The sequence below is a fragment of the Plecotus auritus genome (assembly GCF_963455305.1).
Source record: "Plecotus auritus genome assembly, chromosome: 5".
Taxonomy (NCBI): domain Eukaryota; kingdom Metazoa; phylum Chordata; class Mammalia; order Chiroptera; family Vespertilionidae; genus Plecotus; species Plecotus auritus.
In genome coordinates, this window is record NC_137776.1 from 141,877,820 (window position 1) to 141,904,901 (window position 27,082).

A 27,082-nucleotide genomic window follows, 5' to 3' on the forward strand; every position below is an offset into this window, starting at 1 on the left:
TTTATTCATAGGAGCACAAAATGGGAAGTATCCCAAATATCCTCAACAGGAAAGAAGATAAAACAGTATGATATACTCATATAACGTGATATTACACAAAACGATAGACAAAACAAAATGGATAAATCACAGAAATATTATATTGAATGGAAGAAGCCAGACATAAGAGTACATACTGTGCAATTCCATCTATTAAAAATTCTAACTCAGACAAAAGTAATATCAAGTGAGAAAAGCCTGAAACAGTGGTTACCTTGGGTGGTGGAGATATTAACTGGGAAAGGGCAGCAGGGAACTGTTTAGGTTGATATATATTAACATGTCTTGATATATGTAGTGGTCACATAGGTGATTCCATTTCTTAAAAATCATAGAGCTGCCATGGCTGGTGACTCAGTTGGTTGGAGTGTCACCCATACACCAAAAGGTAGTGGGTTCAATTCCTGGTCAGAGCACATACCTATATTTTGGATTTGATCCCCCATCAGAGCACATATGGGGGGCAACTGATCAATGTTGCTCTTATTTTGATCTCTCTCTGTTCCTCTCACTCTCCGATGCTCTCTCTGAAATTAATAAACATACCCTCAGATGAGGATTTAAAAAATAATAAAGCTTATAGTTAAAACTCATGAATTTTATAGTATGTAAGTCTACCTCAGGTTAAGGAAGTTTTCTTGATGATGTTCAACAGTTCACTTGAGTACTTTACCTATTAGAGCCTTTTACAAGATTGTGAGGATGACCATCCTAGAGAAACTGTCTTGATGTCTAGTGTTCATTTGTTAGTTGAATGGGGACAGATCTGAATGCACACCTTCTCCTTCGGCCCAATGATATGTCATAATGACAACTGAAAAGTAAGCTTATGATTCCGTTTGCCTAACATTTTGTAGCAATCCAAAGCAAAAGGAAGTCTTGAGCCAGATCTTTTGTTTACTATAATTTTCTTAAGGCCATTATCACCCTAGATGAGGGCATTTTTAAATGTAGAAAACATTTCTCCATAATGAGGCAGTTTACAAAGTTGTTTGGATATGAAAAATGAGTTTGCCAGAGGCATAAAAAGGAAAAAGAATGAAAAAAAGGTGGGGGGGGGGAGATCCCTCCTATAGTGTAACCCTCTTCATAGAGCATTCTGCAGCTGCTGAACAATTCCTAAATGACTATTAAATCTGGGTTCGCCTCTGCACTTGCACAGCTGGGGCCAGTGGTGCCATCTCCAGAGCTTTGAGGCAGAGGGTGAGGAGGCGGTAGTATTACACTTCAACTGGAGCAGCCTAAACTGGGCAGACTGTTGAGTACGAGCTGTACACCAGAATAATACATACATATATATACCCACACCCACACCAGAAACAGTCCTTGCTTCACATCACTCTCCTCAACCACTGCTCGCCACAACGTTCCCTTTACACTGATATTGCAGCTTCCCTCATGGGACTTTCTCCACGAGCTATACTCTCTAGGGTGCCTCCTTGCTTTTGTAAATGCCACTCTTTATCTGGAATATTCTTTCTACCTCAACTTCCCAGAGGTATTGCCTTCAACATTCAGATAAAAAGTTACCTTTTCTAGTAACTCCCAGGCTACTTTGGTCACCCTTATCTATGCTCACCAACCTGAAAACATATATCAAGCCATCATGCCATTACTAATTTGCTTGTCTGTTTCCCTAAGTCTATTATTAGCTCCTTTTGATTGGAGGCCTACTATTTTCATCTTTCAATTTCTAGCACCTGTGCACTGTTTCTGACACATAGCAATAGATGACGGTAGAACAAATAAGTGTATGGAGAATGAATAAATGAATGTGGAAGAAAAGCTAATTTTATATTTCTTTTTGATTTGTGTATTATTGTACAACTAAAAATAAAATACTCTTTTTGACAGCATTAACATGTATGAACTCTTCCCCTTCAAAAGGACATAGACAGAAACAGGGTTATTCTGATTAAAACAATCTCTCTTATACGGAACTCCTCTAAGCATGGTTAATTTTTTTTAAATCATAAAACTTTTCTCATATCCAGTTTACTATCAAATTTACTACTTCTAAACAATGTGCTATTTTGCATTATTTTCTCAGGGGTTTAAAGTTGTGATGGTGCAATTTCATTCAGCCCAAAGAGTTGACAAAACCCATTAAAAGCTTCACAGGACCTCTCAGCGGTGGTAAAACCATAAACAGTGGGGGAACTCAAGGAGGCATTTAAGGGGACATTGGAGCCTATCATACCTTCTTGTAGTGGAACTCTAAAAGCATTTCCTCTTGATTTCAGTGGGTTCCTACTGAATGGAGGAGAACCTACTATTTTTTCAGGGTCTCTATGCCTCTTATCAGAAATATTATCATTATAGTACCCTAAAATCAGGTTTTGTCGTTGGAGTCCATTTCCTCCTGTTATATATTAGCAAAGGGTGCATACTAATTGGTTATACTCACTTACTTAGTTTTGGATTACTTGCAGTACCTTTTAGGTCTGGGTGGCTTCCAGAACCATTAAGCTATGTGTGTCTAGAGGGATTCATGCTAATTGAATTAGTGAAGCATGGTGCCTACATCCTTGCTAAAAGAATCTGCTCCCATCCACATTACCTACAAATGGGTCTCGGTGCTATATCTATATCTGGTGATTCAATTTCCCTGACCTTAGCTATGCAGGCAAGAGTGGATATCTGACCAAACCCAATTAATGAGATTTCTGAAGACTATGGGAGAGACACATTGGTGAGATGTAAGGAATGCAACTGCAAGATCATATAGAACTAGACACTGTGACAGTGGCAGTGAAATACAGAGTAATAGAGGAAGCTGGTCTACAAAGAAAAACAACAATATAGAGGAGAAGAGCCAAGAGACTCCAGGGACCCCTAACAGAAATCTGGATCCCTGTGTTGTCTGCCTGTATTTCCATTCCAGTTGCTGGATATCCTAAAGATTAGTCTTAGGCGAAAACTTTTATTTAAATTAGCATGACTGTATTTCTCTCATTTTGCAAACAAACTTACTTTTAAAACAGTAATTTTCATATAACTGTAATAATGATCTATGGTTAATTTTATATGTCAGCTTGTCTAGGCCACAGTGCCCAGCTATTTGGCTGAGCATTATTCTGGTTATTTCTGGGTGGGTGTATCTGAATGAGATTTGCCTTTAAATTAGTGGTTCTTTGAGTAAAGCAGATTGCCCTTGACAATGTGGGTGAGCCTCAATTAATCAGTTGAAAACCTAAAGCGAAAAAAAGGTTGGCCCTCACCAGAGCAGGCAGAAATTCTCCAGAAAACTGCCTTTGACTTCATCTGCAACAGTGGTTGTTCCTGGTTCTACAACAGACTACCTTTGGTCTTTAACTGCCACTCTTTCCTGAGTCCCCAGCCTGCCATCTCCACCATCAGATTTTAGACTTGCCAAACCACCACATTCATGTGAGCCAATTGCTTAAATAAATCTCTTGATTTATTTATGTACATACCAGTATATAAACACATTTTATTGGTTCTGTTTCTCTTGAGAACCCTAATACAATCTATAGTAACTATAAAATATAATTAGTTGTACATAAATACAACATATTCCCCAAGTTCAAATTATTACAAAAGACATCCTGAATTCTGTTTATTTGCTTTGCATCATTTCTGTTCAACTTATGCTGAATTTAATAAAAGTTAGCTTTAATTATATTAATTTTTAAATTAAAATATCTAGCCTCCTTGTGCAAATTACTGGATTTACCTTAAAATCTTTGCTCACATGAGGTAATGTCACACAAAAGATTCAGCTTGATAAAGTAAAATATTTTCATCATTTATTTATTAAAATGAATTTATATTGTATTATTCTTTAATAGTTCTAAATAGAAGTTATAGAACAAAATACTGGTAAAAATTGAATATGTCACTTGATATATCAATCAAATAAACATATTCTCTGCTTTAATTCACAAAGCAGAAATATATGAAACAGTCAAACACTTTCAGGCAAATTGGCCACATTCAATTTTCTTATAAGAGATGATTGACAATAAGATGAGAAATAATCCTTTAGTCTTTCTGAGTTTAGTGAACAAATGTATGTTAAATTTCAGTCTTTTGCAAAATAAAAAATAGTGTGTCTAAAGGCACACATCATTAGGAAGTCTGTATTGGGCTTCCAGTAAAATCAATTGCCTACCCACGTCTTAAAATACATCTTCAAGAGAAATGCTTAAAGCAGTGGTTCTCAACTGGGGGTGATTTTGCCCCCAAAAGGATATTTATCAAGGTCTTGAGACATTTTTGGTTATCTCAATGGGAGATGGCAGGGAGGTACTCCTGGTGTCTAGTGGATCAAGTCCAAAGATAGTATTAATGAACTACAATGCACAAGACAGATAGCCCCACAACAAATATTTATTCAGTTCAAAATGTCAATAGTGCTGAAGTTGTAAAACTCTACAAATTAAACCATCAGATCCTAAGTGTTCAAGCCATCATTTATTCGTGAACTAGAACAATGGAGCAAATATTTTTTATGGATGTTTGTATGGCAGCTCATTCTTTAAAATATTTTTATTCATTACTTTCTTCTGGTAAGGAGATGAATAAGCATGAGATTATGCCAAAAAATAATTATTTACTTTTTCCAGTCATATTTATCATAAATCTTAACCAACATATAGTAAGATAAGTTTCTAGTGATTCTGATTTCTTCTATAAGAAATTTATTTTGACTTTGGTCAATTTTCTTCCCAATGGGAACATAATAAACTAAGACTTCTATCCATGATACCTGATACAGCAAAATAACCTAATGCTAAAACATAAAAACATCCTAAGTCATATTTATCCTAAAATGGAAATGCCAAGATACTTCAATAGGATTGTGTCTACATGGTTATCTCTAGACATTTGCAAAAGGCATATTTAAAGGATGAAACAAGAAAGGCTCAGCAAGTGTAACAGTATAGTTTTTCTTTTAGTAGTATTTTCTCTACTTCACAGTGTAACCCAGCCAACACCATTATTAAAGGTAATATAATAAAGTCTCTTAGAGCACTAAATTAAGGAATAACCTTTCAACCAACATAATTAATAGATGAGGTAATTTCAATCTCTTTCAGTAAATATTTTCAAAGCAGACATCTGGTGCTACCTACTTATAGTTTCTTCTTTGAGTACATATTTCGTTCTGCATCACTTTTACTGAGTAATAATTATTGGTTCAATTCCTTAACTCATTTTTCAATTTGGGGAACATATGAAGTGCAGAGTGAGGCAAAGTAGGTTTACATTCGTGAGTCTATGAAACACAGAGTTCATTCTTGTATTATTATTTATCATTATTGTCTTATTTTCCATAAAACAACTATAAGCCTATTTTTGATCCACCCTGTGTATTACCTCAAGTTCAGCTATTCTTTAATTAGACAAAAATGCCAAGACCCTTATAACACCACTTGATTCTTCTAAGTAGTGACTTCGGAGCACTGCATCAAGAGCACAATTATCCATTTCCTCCAACATTTACCTATTCTAGTGTAATTCATCTAATACTCAAAGTATCTTAGGCTCTCTGCTGAAAGCTGCACACACACAAACTTGCCTAAGATATAATATTCTGATTTTAAGAAGATATTCAGATGAAGCAAACAGCTGATAATACTACAACATGCTAAAATCAAAGATAGAAACACCCACTGACATTTTTTTTTCTTTTTTCCCCCCTTAGGGTCTCTATGCTTCCTTCTTACCATGAATAGGGGGACTGAGAGGTGAATGACCAGTGAGCCAAGTGTTAAATGGGTGTTGAAGGCTGCAGTACTTCCTGGGAACCAGTAAACAACTACATGAGCTAGTCAGACCAGGGCAGGGACCTGAGACTGCAACGGAAGTATGGGCGTGCCCTTGACTGGAATTGAAACAGGGACCCTTTAGTCCGCAGGCTGAAGCTCTATCCACTGATTCAAATTGGCTAAGGCGAAACACCCACTGACTTTTACGAGCATGCATATAAAAAGAGCTTCATCTGGTTTTGGAGATTCAGGGAAATTTTTCCTTAATTCATCCACTCACCTGTGTTGAGTACTACATTATGGGCAGGATTAGGTAGAAGCAGCTGTGGTTCAGATTTTTCCAGGCAGTTAAAATAGCTTGGGTAAAATACCCAGCTTTAAGGAATTTCTTGAGGAAAGGAAAAATAAAATATGAAGGCAGAGAAGTAGGCAGAGGACAGACCAGTGAGGGTCTTATATACCATAGCAGGGAGCTTAGATTTTATTCCACAGAAGGAGGGAAAGTGAAGAATGTCAAGCATGGGAGCATCCTGGTCTTGCTTTCATTTTAAGTGAACCATTCTGGTGCCTGTGGGAAGGATCAATTTAGACAGCTGCAGTGTTTTTGGGCCCAAGAAAAAGACTGATGTTGGGAACTAGGACTAGACAGAGGCAGTGGATCAGAGACATATTTATGAGGAAACCTGACGGAACTATTTGGCTGATTACATAGGGATGAAAGCAAACAAAGCAAATACTATTAGCCCAGGTTTTCCAGTTTGGGCAATTTGGTTGAATGGGTGATTCTAATAATTGGGAGAAGGTATCAAGGAAAAGGAACAGTGTAAGGGAGCTTGCTTAGTTCAGCAACAGCCAAACAAATAGGACAGAAGACAGACTTAGTGCTCTTTCTTTGCTGCAACGTTTGTTTTTCTGCCTTCAGCTACCACCATGTAAGGCTAATGTGCCATCTTTTCTCCTAATCTAGGATATTATCTATATACTACACATTCCTATGACCTAAATTAGCTTTCCTGCATGATCCCTTAAAAATAATCATAGAAGTCATTCAATGCTTTGTGAGTATGGGGACTTTAAAGATGTAGAAACATTATGAGCCTATATAGATTGATAAAGAGATATTGGGTGCTCATACTGCATGTGGTCATGCCAGAGGCATAATTTTAATGAGCCAACGTCTCTTTACTGAAGTGTCACACTTCAGAAGAGATACTCTCAAATAATACAATGCATAATACTCATCTGGGTTGCCCGTTAAAATGTAGGACCACACCTTGAAAAACACTCCTTCAAGAACTCATTTTGGTGGATAAATCTCTCTCCAAGTAAAGCAACCCTATATGATAAAAGCATAATATGCAAATCAACTGAACAGTGGAATGACCAGTCAGCGGGGTGAGGGGCTGGCGAGCAGGTGTCACCAGGCAAGCCAAGGGAAGGCATGGCGATGGGGGGGGGGGGTGCGGCAGTGACCATCGGCGGCGGGGCAATGGGGGCTGGCGCCATCCCCTGATCGCCGGCCTGGTCGCCTCCCGTAGAGGGAGGCCACAGGTGGCAGCAGCAGTGGGGCGATTTGGGGTAGGCCCGCCCAGCACTGTCCCCAGATAGGTCCGCAAGGCTTGCCTCCTGCAGAGGGAGACCAACGAAGGCCATGGCGCTATCAGGGGCAGGGCCGGCCACCCACACCATCCCCTGATTGGCCTGCCGGTCACCTCCCGCAGAGGGAGGCCAGACTGTGGCTTAGGAGAGTGGGCCTAAGCCATCAGTTGGACATCCCCTGAGGGCTCAGGCTGGGCTGAGGGACCCCCTGAATGCACGCATGAATTTTTGTGCACCGGGCCTCTAGTTTGATATATATGCTGCTGTTAATGGATTTATAAACAACAAAATTCTCCCTTCCTCTATCTACCTATATCTATCTATCTACCTATCATCTATTTGTCTATTAATTAAACCTTGAAAAATCTTTAATTATTTGGAAGAGAAGCAATGCTATCCCTAAACTGCAAATCTTATGCACATACCTCTGAAAATGGAAGTGGAGAAGAGCCACTGGTTGGAACAGAATTCCTAAACGCTTCTGAACATATATTTGATGTGATAGACATAAAAATTAAATGTCCCCCCCTTCTAGGAATTTTGTTATACCTGCCCCCACCCTACCCCTTCAGTTCTGGCATTATATCTTTCCTATGTGCTCAGGAGCCAAAATTTTTTTTTTTGTTCAGCTCAATTTTCCATATTTAATATTCATTACTAGGTATTATTTTTTAAAATTTTCAAATATAAAGTTGCTTTTTTTTAATTCTCACCCAAGGATATGTTCTCATTGATTTTTTTTTAGAGATAGTAGAAGAGAGAAGGAAAGACAGACAGAAACATCAATGTGAGAGAAGCATATAGATTGGTTGCCTCCTGCATGAGCCCTGACTAGGGCCCCAGCCAGGGAGGAGCCTGCAACCGAGGTACATGCCCTTGACCAGAATCAAACCCAGGACCCTTTGGTCCACAGGCTGACGCTCTATGCACTAAGCCAAACCAGGCTTAAACTTTAGGGCTATAAAGTTACTTTTAACTTTGAATGTAAGCCCTGGATGTTCTCTTACTCTCTCTCTCTCTCTCCAGATCCCCTTCTTCCTTAATTTCTGACAACCACAGGGGCAAGAATGTCAAACTTTAGTTAAACAAGGCATGCGGCCCGCCAGCCACAAGTTTGACATGCTTGGTACAGTGATCTTGCAACTTGCCTTTTTGTGAAACATTCCTCGGGCAACCTGAAGGAAATTCCTAAGGCAACAAAACCCTCTTGTATCTCTGGAGAGCTCTGTCTTCAGATGCCCTCTATTGTGGAGGAAAGAATGGGAGTGTTCTTTCCCATTCATTGTGGGCATCAGTAATGGCTGCTTTGGCCTTGGCCCCCAAGTAGACTGGCCACTTTTTACTTAGTAGGATCATGTAACATCAGAATTTAAGGGACATGCACTTGAGAAAGCATTGCAATCCCAAGGGCCATCATAGGGAATGTTAGATAAAGGGGCACAGGCAGCCCGGCTGGTATGACTCAGTGGTTGAGCATCGACCCATGAACCAGGAGATCACATTTCGATTCCTGATCAGGACACATGACCGTTACAAGCTCGATCCCCAGTAGGGGGCATGCAGAAGGCAACCGATCAATGATTCTCTCTTATCATTGATGTTTCCCTCTCTCTCTCCCTCTCCCTTCCTCTATGAAATCAATAAAAATATTTTTTTAAAAAGGGGGGGCATAGGTAGGATGTGGCAGAATCTTGACCATGGACACTATCTTTGGAAGCTCTGATTCACAATCATATCTCCATATAAATTCAATATGATAGAAAAATCTAATATTGTATGTCACATGATTTTAAAAATCATGAAAATACACATAAAAATAAATAAACAAAAAATAAAAAATATGGACAGATATTACTTCAGATTATGATGTTATATCATCTACAAACCAAAACAGGGCAGATGAATTTACTTCTCTATCTGTAAGTAATCTTTCATGATTAAATCTTGAAAACCCATGAACTATTTACTTAAAACCTTTTGCTCTCATGCTTGACTAACACATGCTCTGTTCTGCCCAGATGCCAGCATAAGAAAGGGCATTTAATGGAGTTTCCCTCCAGCTCAGCTCAATCTATGGCAGCTTTTCTCAATGCTTCCAAGAGCTGTTCACAACAGAATCCCTGGGAGAGCTTGTTCAAATGCAAAGTCCTGGGCCCACCACCTACCTACTGAATCAGCACCCAGTGGGTGGGCTTTAATGTTTGCTTTGCTTACAAGCTCCCTGAGTGATTCCTAAGCATCCTTAGGATTTCATACACCACTCACGTGACTGTTCATTCCTTGGTTCTTCAATAAACAGTTACTGAACACTTTTGTTAGCCACAGTCTTTAAAACTCCTTTACATGTTAGATGATGGAAAAGGGGTATGACCTACTTGTCTGTAGATGAGCTGGGAGCCAGTTGAAGTTACTCCAACAGAAGGAGAGATGGGGAGGATGAAAAGCCACTGTGGCAGAGGCAGTTCTCTTGCCCTGCCTGAAGTCATGGGGATGCAGATTCCTTTCCCTGGAGACAAACCCTGCCCCATATTACTGTGACTCCACAAGTCATCCCAGAGCCAAGTGGCCCTGGACTTGGACCTCCCAGCTACATCCTCCCTCATTCCCCAGGGACCACACACTCCCATTCTTTCCTCCACAATAGAGGACATCCGAAGACAGAGCTCTCCAGAGAGACAGGAAGGTTTTTGTTGCCTTAGGAATTTCCTTCAGGTTGCCTGAGGAACATTTCACAGAAAGGCAAGTTGCAAGGTCACTCACTGTTCAGCATTCTGAGTCGGAGCCACCATTTGAAACACACTAGATAAATTTTCTCTCTCCTGGGTTTTAGTTTGGGCACAATTTCTTTTCTTTCTCTCATTTTGTTAAAGGGAATCTGAGGCTGATGTGCTGAGATGGAGGGACAAAAGTTTCTTTGTTATCAGGTCTTTAAAATTTTGCCTAACAATACACTGTATTTTCCTAAAAGTAATTTATTCTTCAAGTTTCCTATCTTTAAGGCACTTAGTGGAATTGGTCATACCAAATTCCCTGATCTTCCTCGCCCCCATTCACTAGCATGTCTAGATATATCAGATATGTGTTTCCACTCTTGCTGTAGAGACTTAAGTGCTACTCACTAGCATGTGGTTCATTGATATTATTTTACCTGCCATATAAAGACTCATAATTTTATAAATGTAAGGGAGATTTTAAAAGTCATACATTTAAAACTCAAATTTAAATGAATCTCAATATAATTGTTTTCTAAGAAAACACAAAAGGGAAGTCAGTTTCTAGAATTCCTGGCATCAACTGTAGAAGGCAGATCCAATTCATTTTGTTGTTAGGACCTTGCTATGCTTAAGAGACAATATAATAGATATTGATTACCATTATAAGGAATTACAAAAGTAGAAAAGATAGGTACTTGGCAGAATTTGTGATCTGGTAGCTTAACTTGATCACTACTCTTCCCATTATTTCCCTTGTGTTACCCAGTTCACTTTTATTAATCCTTCTTTGGTATCATAAAAGAGAGAACAGATTAAAAATAAAACAAAACTGAGTTGTTTGACTGGATTCCAAAATACAGGGAGTTTACTATGCATAGTTTTATAAGAAGCCAGGGTATAAGTTACAAAAGTACAATCTAAGAAAATTGGAAACCATATTACTTACTGTATATGATTTACTTCCAACAGGTCCTCTATCAAGCATTCAATGGGACTCATACTCATCAATGATGCGGAATTGTATTCCTTATCGGTCTCAGTCTCATTAGAATCAATAAGTCCTATACCTTTTCTAGCCTGCCAAAGAACCAACCACAAAGTGAGAAGTTCTGTCCTTCCTTCTCAGGATCTTTATTCTCAGACAGTGGGACCATCATCCAATCAGACAGCAAAAACAGAAGTTATCCTATACTCTTAATTCCACTATAGGCAATCAATTCAACAAGGCCCTTTTTATTTTACCTCCATTACTATAGCCTTAGCCCAGGTCTTCATTAATTCTCCAGGCTTCTAGTCTAATCTCTTAGCTTTCAGTCACAGCATTTTCCATCCATTCTAGACATTACACCCAGAACACTATTTAATATCTGAATTGGGGTGTCACCTCCCTGCTTAAATCTCTTTATTGGCACCTTGGAGCTTTCAGGATAATGGTCAAATGCCTTAGTTTAGCTGAAAAGGACCTCTATGATTTAAACCCTGATGGTTTTTCTAGTCCTACTTCCATTTTAATATCTCATCCAGCTTACTTGTTTTTAGCCCCAATAAAGCATGCACTTCGGTGCCCACAAGGCATGGCAGCCTTCATTGCAGGAAATCACAGTATTGGTTCCAAGTCAAGCTGAGATGTAAACTCTTCATTTTAAAGATATGGACACCAAGCTACAGAGAGGTTATGTAACCTACCCTAGGTTACACAGCTGGTTAGGAACACAATAGAATTAGGACCCAGTGATTAGGCCTAACTGTCCAGAATGTAATTTCTTTAATCTCCTTCTGATATTGCTCAAAGTGGGCAAAGTTATATTATTTCTTAGTATAAAACTTTGAAAATACCGACGTCATACTGATCTTTTGGTCTTCATTAACAAACTGGTTTTAACATGTGCATACAAAATCTGCTACGAGTACAGAGTTTTCCTTTCCCTCAATGCAACCTATTTTTGAAAAGGCTTCCCTTTTTTAAAAAATATATATATTTTATTGATTTTTTACAGAGAGGAAAGGGAGAGTGATAGAGAGTTAGAAACATTGATGAGAGAGAAACATCAATCAGCTGTCTCCTGCACACCTCCTACTGGGGATGTGCCCGCAACCAAGGTACATGCCCTTGACCAGAATCAAACCTGGAACCTTTCAGTCCTCAGGCCGACGCTCTATCCACTGAGCCAAACCGGTTAGGGCAAAGCTTCCCTTTAATAAGTCCAATACAAAGAAAGCTCTCTGCCCTAAAATTAATCTTAAAATTCAACACAAGTTACCAGAATAAAATCTCCCAAGTAAAACAATGGCAGAGGCAGATCTGATAATGAATATGAAATATGCTGTCACTGAAATACACTTTACTTTTTGCGTGATTAATAATAAGATGAAATCTTGAAACACATAAGAATGAAGCAAACAACCAAAGAGAAACAGTTTGGAAAGAATTCCCTTTGAAATGCAGCCATTAGAAAATAGCTTCTGTCTTCTGTCTTCTGGACAGGCACATGTCTATCATCAGCATGTGCCTGTCCAGAAATTCGTTTTCAAATCTTATTTCCAAATGCGATCCCAAATTCAAAATTTGAGTTGGTTGGCATGTTCAAAATTTGCTCTGAGATGGACAACACAACACATGAGATGTTTCAGAAGGAATATGCAGTACATTCCAACATTCATTAGGTTTAATTCATGCTTCAGATAGTGGCCTTCCCTTCTGATTCTTTAGTATCCTGTTTCTATTAGGAAATGAGAAATACAGGAAACAGAATTATGAAGCCATTTCTGAACATTAGCATGGTACTGAAAAAAGTTAGCAAAGAAACACACATTTTCAAGGAAAAGATAGGGAGGGAAAATGGCTTGAGCTCAGAAATGGTGATTGATCTGGGGTTAGCTAAATCTGATCATGTCATCATGACTTCACTGCACTTACTGACCAGCAAGGGCACTGGAAAGGGCATATCACATTAGGAAAATGCTTGGTAGAAAAGAAAATATACCTGTTGAATAGGAGAATTTGGTTTGTTAGCTTAGGATTTCAAAGGACTACAGAACATCCATCCATCAAATTAACATGGGGGTGGGAGTCTGAGGGAGTTAGAACAAGAGATTGTGAAGGGAGAAAGGGAGCAGAAAGTAAGGAAAGAATAGTAAGAATTATTGTTATTAAATATTTAACTTCTGACTAAACCAGGGAAAATATTGATCAAAAGATACAAATGATTATTCAGGAACTTTCATTTTACTTGAAATATAAGAGCCAGGCAAGAATACATAGGGACTAACAAAGCAAAGATAATACAGCAACAATCCAGAGGGGGGAAAATTATATAACATTCATATCCAGAATGTCGACATTGCAATTACTCATATACAAAAGCAGTTTTCATTTCTTTCTAAATGTTGCTGAAAGAATTTGGTATCACTTCATTTTTTATGATCTTGAAATATGCTCAATATCTGAAGTCCTAGGATAGCTATGATCTTTCAAAAATCCAGATGTCATTTGGAAAAGAAGTTCTCTAGTAAAATACATCCTGTCTGTTGGATACTGAAAGAATTGGAAGAATACTCAATGTACTTTATTGAATGAGTTATTATAAAGCACCATGTTAATAAAGGATGTTAATCAAGGATGGTAGGATTGAGCTGTATGCCAACAGTAATGGTGTAGAATTGACAATGTCTGCTGATAAATAGCATGGACAGTACTTTCAATTAAAAAAGATGATAGGTCTTCTGAAAATAATCTACCTCAAACAGGTACTTCTTTGCTGGTTTTGTGACAAGTAAATGATGAATAACATTTCCCATTAAAAAACTAAAATATTAATTAATTAACATATATTGAGGGTGATATACACACACCTGTTAAGCTCATTGTGTAAGTTAAAAAACATTATTTTGGGGTGAAGCCAATGACTCACTTTAACTGAAAAATGCTTCTCATTGCACTTCAAATTGCTAGAATCAATTTTCACAATCATAGTTGGATTTGCCAAAACATTCTTTGCCCCAGAGCCTTGATTCAGTAGTGATTCTGGAGGGAAATTTACCTTCATTTATTTGTTAGTTCCCCAGTCTAATTCTTTTTCATGACCTATCACACACGTGGTTCCAATACAGGAAAAGCATTATATCCAAGAAAGCTTCTCTCCCACTCCCCATCCCCAAACCTGCTTTTCCTCCTAAATACTCTTTTAGGGACCATCACCATGACAACAATATAAAGGGAGTTTGTACAGGACGTGGGGGCAGTTTGTGTTGAACAGAATAAGGGAAACTCAGAAGGTGGGTAATATATACTCCTTTATGAAAAGCCACTTAGCTATACAGAACTAATTGCCCTTGACAAACTTGACTCAACCAAAACACAGCCTCAGGAAAGAAAAACAACAACAACAAAACACCTTGCAAGTGTAGTTTATTCAGGGCCAATTCTTTAATATTTCATTATGGCTGACTGGACTCAAGGTCCAGTGGTCATTAAATCAAAATGTCATATTTATATGGAAAAGAGAACTAAGAACTTTGCCTTTCCTTTTTAACTTCAAATGCTGTGGGACATCCGGAGATTAGCACTTTTCCCAAATAAATGTTGCCACGTTCTCTTTTCTGGGAAAAAAATATTTGCTTTCTGCACCTTTAAAATTTTATTTGTATTTATTTCCCCACAGGCAGATGATGAAGGTAAATTATTATGGAGTTCTGAGGGCTTTTCAGTATCTTTAATGTATTTGCTTCTAGACAGAGGAGAGCTGCAGACACATGGCAGCAGTCCTAGCTCAGGTGTAGTACCATTCTTTTGTGTAACTCGGAGCTTGAGAGAGAGGGAGAGAGCTCCAGGCACCATTCAGTATATATTTAACAATACTTTCTCACTACTGACTTCACTTAGGAGATTAAAATTATCATGCTGCTTTTTAAAAGAGCAAGAACACTAAAAAAAGTCACAATCGGATGAGGTTCATTGTTTGTCTTTACCTGAGCACCCACCTAAGGACACAGGACTTTTTAAATAATGAGAATCCTTTGTTCTCTCAGGTTCCATCTAAAGGGAAAGTGGGTCGAAGGGCTTCCCCAGGGAGGGAAAAAACACACCCTGGAGCCAAACACAGGGGAGTAAAAGATTTCACTCCCACTGCTGCTCCCACCTTCCCAAAGAAGTTAATTAATTCTATTTTAGGGATATTTGGGAGGGGCGGGGGAGCACTCAGGAAACCCATTCTCTAAAGCCATAATCTCATTCTCCAATGTGGCTCAGACCACCTCCTCTTCCCTGACACCATGGGCTGAGGGGCACTGAGAACCTCTTCCAAGCCATGGGCAACAGAGTCAAGCAGGACTGCATGCATTTCTGCTCCCCAAAATATGTGTCCCGGCCCACGTGCGAAGTTGGGTGTGGAGACCTAAAAAGCACAATTAGAGCCATTCAAAGCAGCAAGTTACAATACCTTCAGAAGTCTGACAGATGGGAGAAAGGCTGCGTGGCACAGCTTCCGGATGGTCCAGTTTAGGGGTCGAGGAGCATCTGTTTGATTCATGACCCCCTTCACAATTCCACCAGGAAAAACAGAAACTGCAAACCTGAGCAATGCCTAGAAAATAAATGGTCCCCCACGACCCTGGCTTCCCATGGTCATCTCCGCATCCGCAAATTCCATTAGGGCAGAGGCTTCCTGGAACTTGGGAGACTAGTCAAGTGGCATTGCCTGAGCCACTGAACCTTCTTGAGAAAGCCACCTCCCCTCTGCCTGCAGCCGTGCTCATGCATACCAAATGCGGCTGAATGGAGGCACACAGCCTGCTGCTCCGGGGAGGGGACGCACGGTTTGGAAGGAGAGGAGCAGCCTTCGGGAAGCAGCCTGTGGTCAGAGTCAGAGCAGCCTGCTCAGAATGCGCGCTCCCTTGCCCGCTCTCCTCCCCGTAAGCGCGGGGCAGGCATTGGGGGAGAACCCTGGCCATTTGCTCCGCTCCTTTGGTTTGTGGGTGGGGGAGCCAGGAAGAGAGGGAAAGAGAACATCAATAGGACCCGAATGGGGAACTTGCACTTTCTTGCACAAAGCATCTTGGAGGGGCTGGAAACTGGCACAGGGGGAGGGGCTAGGACGCGGAGGGAGAAGGGATGCCTCTGAATGATAAGATAAACACTTTCCTTTTGATTGATGTGACGGAATAAACTCAGAGTTATTGTCAAATGGATCTATACTACAATTATCTCGGTGGTGTTCTGAGGTTGTTAGTAATTGTGATTGACCGTCTGCACCCTGATATAAACATTATATAGCTGACAGCCAGCCGAATACGCCCTGGGAACCGGGAGTTACCCTTTCATAGAAAGCAGTGTAAACTAATATATCTTTGGCTTATCTTTTAAAGGTGGCAGTTTCTAAATTGGGGGTTATCCCCTTCTGGGAAAGCTACTTGATACTCCTTCTCTGCGACAAAAGTTTAACCCTTGAGGTGCCAATCGGAATGCTTTCTATAAAAGATGGAGTTTCTCCAAAGTGTAGATACCCACCCCCATCATTCGCTAAGGATGGCTTTAAGAGAGAGCTGCTGTGTTGGCGTAGATTGTCTTGAGAGCCTGTGGTGAGAGAATAAAGGGGAAGTTTTCAATTTGAAGGTAGAAAGTGCGTAATTTCTCTTAGAGTAGTGAAGTTCAGGGGCTGGGCACTTTCATTCAGACTTGCCCCCAGGCATCAGAACTCAGCAGGTGAAGTGGAGCCTTTGCTGCCCAGGAGAATTCCCACATCCTTAGAGCATTGCCATCTTACTTATTTTTCTTCCCTCTGTATGACTATAATGATTTTCTGTTTCTATTTAACTTGAAGAGACTGGTAAGTGCCAGATTCATGACTAGTATGCATTCTGAAGCAGAATTGGGGAGAAGTAAGACAGGAGGCGATACACAGGGACTGTGCTGTAATTCAGAATTTTGGAAAGTGTGAATCCCCACTGGAGTGTAATAAATGCCTGACATACTGCATTACAACACTATTTCCCTTTCAATGGTCCTGTGTTCCAGATCCACTGACACTACTGTAGAAAATCTAGTCCATAGGTGGAATCTAGACCTTCAACTTGCCTTGCATAATAAAATTTATGCATCTGGTTATTTTTCTATTAAACAATATTGCTTTAATATACCCCCACACACAGTAAGTTCATTTTCTGTCACCATTATATTTCCACAAAGGATTAAAGGTAGCTTTAAAACACTAACAGCTAACATGACAGGGATTTCTAAATGTGTTACATAAGCTCATGTCAATGACAACCTTATGAAATAGATGCTATTGTCATAGCCCCATTTCACTGACTAAGAAACTGAGGTCTTGAGAAATTAGTAACATGACTAAAACACATTATAATTGAAACCAGTCTACCAGACTACCAAGATAAGCTTTCTCTTCTCTCCTATTTCTTCCATAATTTAAAGGGGCCACAGCAAAAAAGCCACTGTCTTAATTTTCTGGTGATTTAAACTTCTGTAAGCATTGAGGTAAATTTTCTTTGGTATGACACTGATGTAGTAATTAACACTATGAATTCTGAAATCAGGCTGCATTGTTCAAATTCTCACCCTAGCCTTGGGCAATTTACTCACCTACTCTGTCCTTAAAGTCCTCATCTGTAATATAGAGATAAACAAAAAATCACACACCTAAGACTGTTGTGAAGACAAATGAGCTAATATCAGTGAAGAACTTGAACAGCACCTGGCGCATACGAAATCCCCTTAATATTATGATTTATCTTCTACGCAGTATGTGCTGATATTGAGGACAGAACCCACCGGTAATTTCCAATAAGTAAGCATAAGTGTGCATACTTATAGTACCATGTAATGAAGTCAAACAAGACAGGTTAAACCTGAATGCTTCTTATGCGTTACCATGAGTTTACGGTAATAAATGGGGTGAACAAGGAAAGTGGCAGACTCCAAGGGCAGTTTCCTTAAGCTATATTGGGTTTCCTCAAGCTATACTGCAGAAAAGTAGTCACCAGATTGCAAGCTATTGCCTTTAGTTAGGCTACAAGGCTCCAGCCTTTCCAAGCTGTTAAATGCTATTAAGTGCTTCCATTGCAGTTGTGAGAAGTATGCTCCAGGAAAATGATAAAACACTGCAGTTGCCGCTCCCCTGCTCTTCACTGTTCCAAACTGTTAAGAACCCCCACGCAAATGACAGCACCATTCTGCAAACACACAGCCTTTGACCCTCCTAGCCTCTCTAATTTTTCTGGAATAACTTTGGTCAAAGGGAATAGTTAGGAACTCTGTGGAATGGGGAAGTAGGATTCACAGCCCTCTCTAACAGCAATGAGAGGAGAGGAGCACAAATCTCTGGAGAATTAATTTGGAGATGACATTGCAAAACAGGTAAAGATCAAAGAAGGATGACAGAGCTTGAGAGGAGGTTTTTCTTCTACCTTTGTAGTAGTTTGTGTCAGAATTGTTTGCTATCAAAGCATCAAAAGAAGCAGGGTTTTCAGGATCCCCACGCCCAACTTTCAGGAAAGGGTATTTTCATTGGAATGGTCTCCCTGGGTTTAAAGGGGAGCCTAATGAGGGAAGAGCAGGAAGAATCAAGCCCAGCCCCAGATGTTAGGATCTCATAAGCCTCAAATGCTTGTTTACACATTTTATAAATGTGAATATTTATGAAATCTACACAACAAATTCTAGCAGGCCTGAGAGTCTGGCACGACCACATTAGCTTTCAGTCTCCTAAAACATAGCAAACCCAGCACATCAAATCTCTGCAACTTGGAAGCCTGCCCTTGAACAAGCTAATTCTCTCCCATGCTGCATGCCTAATTCCCACTGATCACCGTCACTTTTTACTTCCTGTGTAAATGATGCTAAATTTAAGAACCATGATAGGATTGAGCTTCCTTAATGCTGAAAATAAGGCACAGGATAGACATTGCACAATCCTTCCTTTTGAAAACCATGTTCCCTCTTTTTACAAACACCACAGCAGCCTCCGTGTAGCGTTGCTCCACTCTGCACACTGTCTTACTTTATACCCATTAGATATAGAAGGAGCTGTCCCATGGAAACTGAAGAAAACAGAAAGTAAATGACACAGTGACCAGGTAGTTCAGAGTGTTCCAAAGCCTCTTACTGAAGTGTGTTTTCTGTTCACAGCACTCAAAAAAAGTCCCAATGTAATTTTCACAGTTTATTATAACACTGGAATTCATAGGTATCTAGACATTAATTGAACAGATATTTTGAGGCCCTCATAGATGAATGTAGTATGCATAGTGCAAAAGAATAGTATTCAAGGATCCTAGGGGAATACCAGGACCAGCCTAATGGTGAGTCTTTGTCCATAACTTCACTTGCCTCTATATTTTATAATCTCAGCATTAACATCCTGCTTGCTTTATGGCTGGCTTCAGTTATTAGCTTGTTTGTTTTTGATAATTCACCTTTTTTTTTTATCAGAAAGTAATTTGTGTTTTGAATTCTATGCCAATTTATTTCTTTTTTTGGTAAAAAGAGCACACTTTTCCTGTTTCTTCCCTTTAACTACACTCAAATACAGCTATAAAAATTGGATACTTTGACAATATTTTCAAAAATGTTAAATCTCTTTATAGATTTCATTGACCTAAAGAACAGTTCTTAATTATTTCCAAATCTTGAAAGGGATAAAATAACTTCTTTTCTTTACTTGTTTTCCCCCTTTTGGCATTTTTTATAGGTTATAGATTCTAAGACACATTAAAATTATCCAAATAAATGACTCATGATGTTAAGTAGCTCAAGCAGCACTTATTCTGTTAAATGAAAAGCCCTCAGAAGTAGAATAGTCTGCTCTGTTTTTTTCCCTAGTAATCTCACCACCTGCTGACTGCCCTCCCCTCCCCCCAACCCTGCATGAACACCTGCAATGACCTAGAGCAGCCCATTCTGTGGTTGGACAGCTCAGCTGACAGAAAGTTCTTTCCTAAAACTGAAATAAAATGTGCCTCCCTGTAAACTCCAAGTTGAGTTTCTCTTCCAGAGAATGCTTCTCCAAATGCCTAATGGCAGGTAGCAGGCACCACTCAAACCTCCTCTTCTCTGCAATGGACATCTTGGACCTTAAATCCTTCTGCACATGTTGGAGTTGAGCTATTTAAAACCTTCTGCAAGGATAGAGTCAATAATATGTTATAGGGGCACTTTAAATATAATAGTGTCTAATCCTCTTAAATCCTTTGACTTACTTCTCATAAATCCCTTTAGGGATCTTCAAGAGAAAACTCACTAGTAATTTAGCTAGAACATTTTTCTTCATGAAGTTTACTCAACTTCAGTTTAAGTAATAGCGGATTCCCCATCCCCACCCCCACCCCCCACACACTCAAAGAGATTGTGTTGAACAGAACCTCAGAACCTCTGCTGCTAAGTGACCTTCATTGTATCTGAAGCCTGAACTTAAACACTTGTATTTTCTTTTTTTTTCTCTTTTTTTTTAGCCTGGCTCATAAAGGAGGTAGTGGTATGCCCTGGCTAATGGGAAGCCATGCTTGTATCAATAAATGGGCAGGGATTAGACCTTCTGTGCTTCATTCTCCCTATTTTTTTTTTTTTAAAAACACTATATTTTTATTGATTTCAGAAAGGAAGGGAGAGGGAAAGAGAGACAGAAACATCAATGATGAGAGAGAATCATCTATTGGCTGCCTCCTGTACCCGCTCCCGCCCCCCCATACATACACACACACACACACACACACTGAGGATTGAGCTGGCAAACTGGGTATGTGCCCTGACCTGGAATTGAACCATAATCTCCTAGTTCACAGGTTGACACTTCACCATTGAGCCACACCAGCCGGGCATTCTCCATATCTCTATCTGGTAGTTTTAGTAGCCAAATGCAATTCAAACTCAAGTCCCACCTCTTAATAGCTGTGTAACCCCGGACCAGTTATTTAACCTCTCAGAGCCTCCGTTTCCATGTTGTAAAACAAGATCTGTAACAGTTTCCACCTCAAGGTCTCTGTGAGTTTTGAAAGCAATTAGCACCACTGGCATAGACTCAATGGCCTGGATTTAGATCCCAGCTTTACCACTGGATATAGTATTGGGAAGTTTTTTAACCTCATTAAGCTTTGGTTTCTCATCTGCAAATTGGGGATAATAATACTACCTATGTCAAAGGAATATTGTGAAATTAATTAGCTAATATGTGCAGAAGAGGAACCAGTATGTGATAAGAGCTCAAAAATATTAGTAATTTATTATTTCAAATATGAAGGCATATGTGCTGTCCTTCCAAAAGCTGCTGCTCTAGGAAAAACAAAGCAAAACAAAACACCTTCATTTCCTTCTTGTCTCCTTCCAGGAAGAGGATAAGCCGTAGTGGGAAGAGAACCGCACCTGACTGTACTTAACTGCTTTCCTCTCTGCAGTGGAGAGGGGATGATATATTTTACTAATAGAGTCTAAAACTTTAATACCTAAAATGTTTCACTTTTCAAAATGCTTGGTGTATAAGCAGCTTTTTTCACCAAAAATAGAAACCCTATATTTATACCCACAGTAAAAATGTATAACAAATTTTCACAGGCCAAAAGCTAAAATATATCCTCATTCAAGCTTTGAAACTCTAAAAATCTCTATTCACAAAGGGGATTTTTTTTTTTTTATGATTCTGAAATTTTAATGAGTCCATAGAGTCTTGTTAAAATTATAAGAATTTGAGATGTTCCTTTCTAAGCCAATTAATATTTCCATTTTTCTAAGATGGTAGATGTTCTTTGTTCTAAGCCTTGACAACACACACACACACCATGCACACAAACACACACGTGCACACATAATATAGGCATTTAAGGTAACTTTACATTATGAAAACCATAAATCTGACCAACACGTTAAAGAACTCATGAATGAACACCTTTGGGAGGGAGATTTCAGTAGCAAATCTCCAATTACTGCTTGAATAAATTGCATGAATTGGAAGGAAACTCAGCATTTCAGTGCAGCATTAGTCAGATCTTTTGGCCAATGGATGCTCAAATTAGACACAAGTCCAAGCTCAAGCCTCACATTTACTTTTCCAAACACCATCTGACTCCCACCCAGGAGAGCAGAGATCTGTCCCAGCCACACAGCCCACTTTGTGCAGCTGGGCTTCTGACACTAATGGCTAGCCCTGGGTTGAACCATAAGGTCTGCTCACCTGGGAAACAAGGACATGCTGTGATCTGGAAAATTCTCAAAGCGGAAGCTCTGTGCGGTAGAGGATTTTAATGAAGAAAGCTAATGAAAACCATTCTTGCTATCTATTTTTGTCAATGTGTTAATGCTTATTTTGGTATCATACTTCAATAATCATGAACCTTTTATTATTATTAATAATAATAGTGGCATGGATTACATGATTTTAGTTTTTGAGAGGCATTGGTCCTTTCCCACCCCCACCCCCCTCATTAGGAGGCATACAATCCATACAGACAACATGGATTTTGAAATCAGAGAGAACTAGGTTCTAATCCACATTAAGTCATTTGGCAATTCATGTATCTTTTATGAATTTTCATCATTAAAATAAACACAGTGGATAATTACAATAATGGTAACAGAATGATTAATAAATTTTTGAGCACTTCCCATGTGCTGAAGTCTTCTAAGTGTATAGCTCATTTATTTATTATTATTTATTTTTAAATATGTTTTTAATGGTTTCAGAGAGAGGAAGGGAGAGGGAGAGATGGATAGAAACATCAATAATGAGAGATAATCATTGATTGGCTGCCTCCTGAAAACCCCCTACTAGGGGTCAAGCCCACAACCATCGCTGGGAATCGAACAGTGACCTCCTGGCTGATAGGCCGACACTCAACCACTGAGCTATGCCAGCCAGGCCGTATAGCTCATTTAGTTCTCACAATGAAGCTAAGAAAGTGGCAACATTATTATCCTCCTATTGCAGATGAGGAAATAGTTTCAGGGAATTATAGATTCAGAGAGGTTAAGAAACCTGCAGAAGGTCACATGGCTGGTAAATGGGCTTGAATCTAGGTCGATCTGATTCTATAATCTGTGTTTACCCACCATAATATATTGCTGCTAATTTTTTTAAAAAAATACAAGTTTCCTGTGGCTTTCCTTTGATCACTAACACAATCTGAAAAGAGGAAAAGTAACTTAGTGGATCTAACCTTAACATCAAAAGGACAGAGCACAGGAAAGACCAGTGGTTCTCCCAATGGTTCTGGGTTTCTTATGGTTTTACTGCTGACTTCCATATTCCTTCTCTACTCAGTTCTGTCTGGCTGGGGCAGTCTGACCTGGGCCGGAAGCTCAGGCCTCTCTGGAGAGACAAGCAGTTTCCTTACTCATTTGGTATACCCAATATATAGCACTATGCTTGGGACACTCTATTTATTAAGTAGAAAAATAAATGTTTCTGAAGAACTCAAATAATTCTTACAAAAGTATATATATAACTTAGTGATAATATATAAAAATACATATATGTGTATATATATGTATTATATATACTCATTTAATTCTTACTTCTATCCTAATCTGAACCTCACTGAATTTTTTAGATGAGGAAACTGAGTCACAGAAATATTAAATACTTGCCCAAGTTCACACAGTAAGTTTCAGAGTCCTGGTTTTAATTAAAGTATGTAATTTTATATATTACATAATGTTGTATAATATATAAAAGAAAAATAAAATCTATTTTAATGCAATTAAATTAGTTTCAGACACTCTAGTTAGATATTTTATAAAACTGTGATGTAGCATTCTTCCTGACTGAAAGCACATTCTTAGATGTTAATCAGGGCAACAGGAGGCTTCACTCACAAAAAGATACACTTGGCCAGAAAACCTGATAACTATCACAGTAAGTAAATACCAAGGATATCTGTGCAATCTATAATAATCAAAGTGTAATATGCTAGTTAGACCGGACATCCTTCCGGACGACCTTCCAGATGAAGCCGGGGCTGCGAGGGAAGCCCAGGTCCTGGGTGCCAGAGGAAAGCCAGTGCTGGCAGCCAGGGGAAGGCAGGCCTACTCTTGCGTGAATTTCATGTACTAATGCCCCTTTAGCCAGCTCTTCACAAGATTAGCTCCTTCTCATGCTTCAGGTCTCACCCAGCTAAAGTGTAATCTCCCTGGAGAATTCTACCTCTGTTTCATCACCCACTGCTCTTTAATTCTTTTTACACTTGTCAGAACCTGTAACTATTAAATTGTTGAGTTTTTTATTTTAGCTCTTCATCTTCTAGTCTATAATAATAAAAGCAACATATGCTAATTAGACCAGATGTCCTTCCGACCTTCAGGACGAAGCCAGGGCTGGGAGGGAAACCCGGGTCCTGGGTGCCAGAGGGAAGCTGGTGCCAGCAGCCAGGGGAAGGAAGGCCTACTCTTGCATGAATGTCATGCATCGGGCCTCTAGTTTGATTTATAATAGCTTTGAAATTGGCTAACAAATTAGATTCTGACTGCTGTTTTTCTAACTCTAGCCGAAGCCATCCATAGGAGCCTAAATGATACATGTTCTGGTGTGTGGTAACTGGTTAACTGCATGGGACCCCCACCTGTCCCTGGGAAGCCTTCCTTGATAAGAAGTGGAGAGATGATAATAGAAGAAAGAACGATAATATTTTGTGGTACCTGAAATGATTAAAAAAAATATTGAGAAAATTATTGTTTTAGAAAATAAATAGGTAGATAAGCTTTAATGTGTGTATTTTTTCCTTATATCTTAAATTCTTTTCAAGTGAAATACTGGCTACAGATCAGATGAGAGAAGAATCGGTTAAATTTCATGACAACATCCAGGATTAAAACAGATTAAGGCACCCCCATGAGTAAAACCATTCAATTCTCCCCATGGAGTTAGGACAAAACCCTCATCTTGGTCTATAATACCGTGACGGATTTTATCCTAACTCTCCAGCTTTACCTCTGGACTTTCCCCCCACTCATCATGCTTTAGTCACATTGACTTCTTTTAATTTCTGTATTTCCTGTGACATTTACCTGTGGTGTTCCCTCTTCTAATGCCCCTTCAGCCAGCTCTTCACAAGATTAGCTCCTTCTCATGCTTCAGGTCTCACCCAGCTAAAGTGTAATCTCCCTGGAGAATACTTCCTTAATCTTTCTACCTCTGTTTCATCACCCACTGCTCTTTGTTGAATTCTTTTTATACTTATCAGAATCTGTAACTATTGAATTGTTGAGTTTTTCATTTTAGCTCTTCATCTCCTAGTTGAATGTAATTTCTAGTAGGGCAATTATCAACTGTATCCCAGGTCCTCCAGAATATCTAGAACATGATGAAAACTCAACCAAAATTTGGTGACTGCAGAATAAATGAATGACAAATGTTAATGACCTAGACCAGTGGTCAGCAAACTCATTAGTCAACAGAGCGGCAAACCACGGCTCGTGAGCTGCATGTGGCTCGTGAGCCGCAGTTTGCCGACCAATGACCTAGACTTCCTTCCTTCCTTCCTTCCTTCCTTCCTTCCTTCCTTCCTTCCTTCCTTCCTTCCTTCCATTTCAAGTCATTTAAAGTTATCTTATGGTGACTAGTGCTTATTTGCAAACTGGTAAGAACACATTAATTTTCAGTGCCTTCTTGCTTCCCCAAATATTTACTCCATTGCCTTGAAAATTCTAATTACTTACGTAGATATCAAAAATTTAATAAAAGGAGGACATTCTCAGACTCTAACCTTCTGATAGAGACCAAACTTTGAACACAGACTTGGAACAGAAGAGCAAAAGGAGAAAAGGGGAAGGTATGGATATCAGAACTTCAATCTGAGAATAACTCATGCTAGAGAATTCAATCATTTACCAATCATGACAGTCTGGCCCAGTCTCAAACATCTGCCATAATGGCAATTTATTAAGGTATTAACTTAATATCAGAATATGCCTTTAGGAATATCAGAATATTCTCTATTTTACACACTCAAATTTAGTTAACTTTTTATGTAATAAAGCTGGAAAAATATTTTTCCCCCTGATTATAAAAGAACTTTTCAATACAGAAAATTTTCAATATAAAAATTTTTGAAAATTCATAGAAGATTTATACTTTTATTGCCTATAATTCCATTACCTGTAAATAACTATTAATGTGATAGTTGGAAATTTCACCAACATTTTAGGAATCATACTTTACATATAGTTTAATATGGTTATAATATCATGAATTGATCTCCATGTCATTGAATAATCTTAGAAAATACAATATTAAATGGTTATATAGAATTCTACTGTTACTTTTTTCACTTCAAGATAATCATTTCTATTATTAATAATTTTTATGTATATACTTGATTATACATTTTTATGCACATCTCTGATTATTTCCTTAAGATACAACTTAGGGTGAAGGATAATTGGTTCATGAGTCATGAATGTTTTTTCAGGCTCTTGATAGTTATTTCCAAATTGCTATCCAGCAATGTTGTACCATTTTACATGCCCCTCAGCAATATATGAAAATGTCCCTATTACTGAATCATTGACAAAGCCTGGCATATCATCAATTTAAATTAATTTTTTGCCAAATTGATCACAGAAAAAGAAACATATTTATTTGGTAACTTATAACGTTCTATTTTTCTGTGGCCATTTGTAATTGTTCTAATAAATTGCTTCTTCTTTCCATTCGAATTTTATTTTCTTATTAATTCATAATAGCTCTTTTATACTTAGGACATTAATCAATTGTCATGAGTTGCTAGTATTTTTAGTTTTCCACTTGTCTTTTAATTTTGTTTATGTTCTTATAAGAAACTTTTTACTTGTAAGAAACTTAAGTTACTTATAAAAATTTTAAAATATTTATACATTCACATCTAGCAGCCATTTCCTTTGTAGCTCTCAATGTAGTTGTTATGCTAAGAAAGGCCATCCTCAACTCAAGCTCAGATAAATATTCTTAGAGCTGTTGTATGGGAAGTTAGCAGGTCTTAACATCATCTCTGCTCCATTCTCCTTCCTTCATGACCTCGTTA

The 27,082-nt window shown here is 38.7% G+C and overlaps 1 protein-coding gene across 6 annotated transcripts in view; it reads right to left on the bottom strand.

Annotated features, from left to right (window-relative positions):
- TRPM3 (transient receptor potential cation channel subfamily M member 3) overlaps positions 1-27,082 on the bottom strand; it is a 711,013-nt gene that overhangs the window by 449,145 nt on the left and 234,786 nt on the right. Inside the window, exon 1 of one of the 6 annotated variants that reach the window (XM_080667737.1) lies at positions 15,526-16,168. The exons of 4 other annotated variants lie outside the window; for them this stretch is intronic. In XM_080667737.1, coding sequence (XP_080523863.1) covers positions 15,526-15,615 — 90 coding nt within the window. In that variant the 5' untranslated portion in view covers positions 15,616-16,168. Of the gene's footprint in view, positions 1-15,525; positions 16,169-27,082 lie in introns of those variants that run through there. One more of the 6 variants, XM_080667738.1, reaches the window with a different exon arrangement.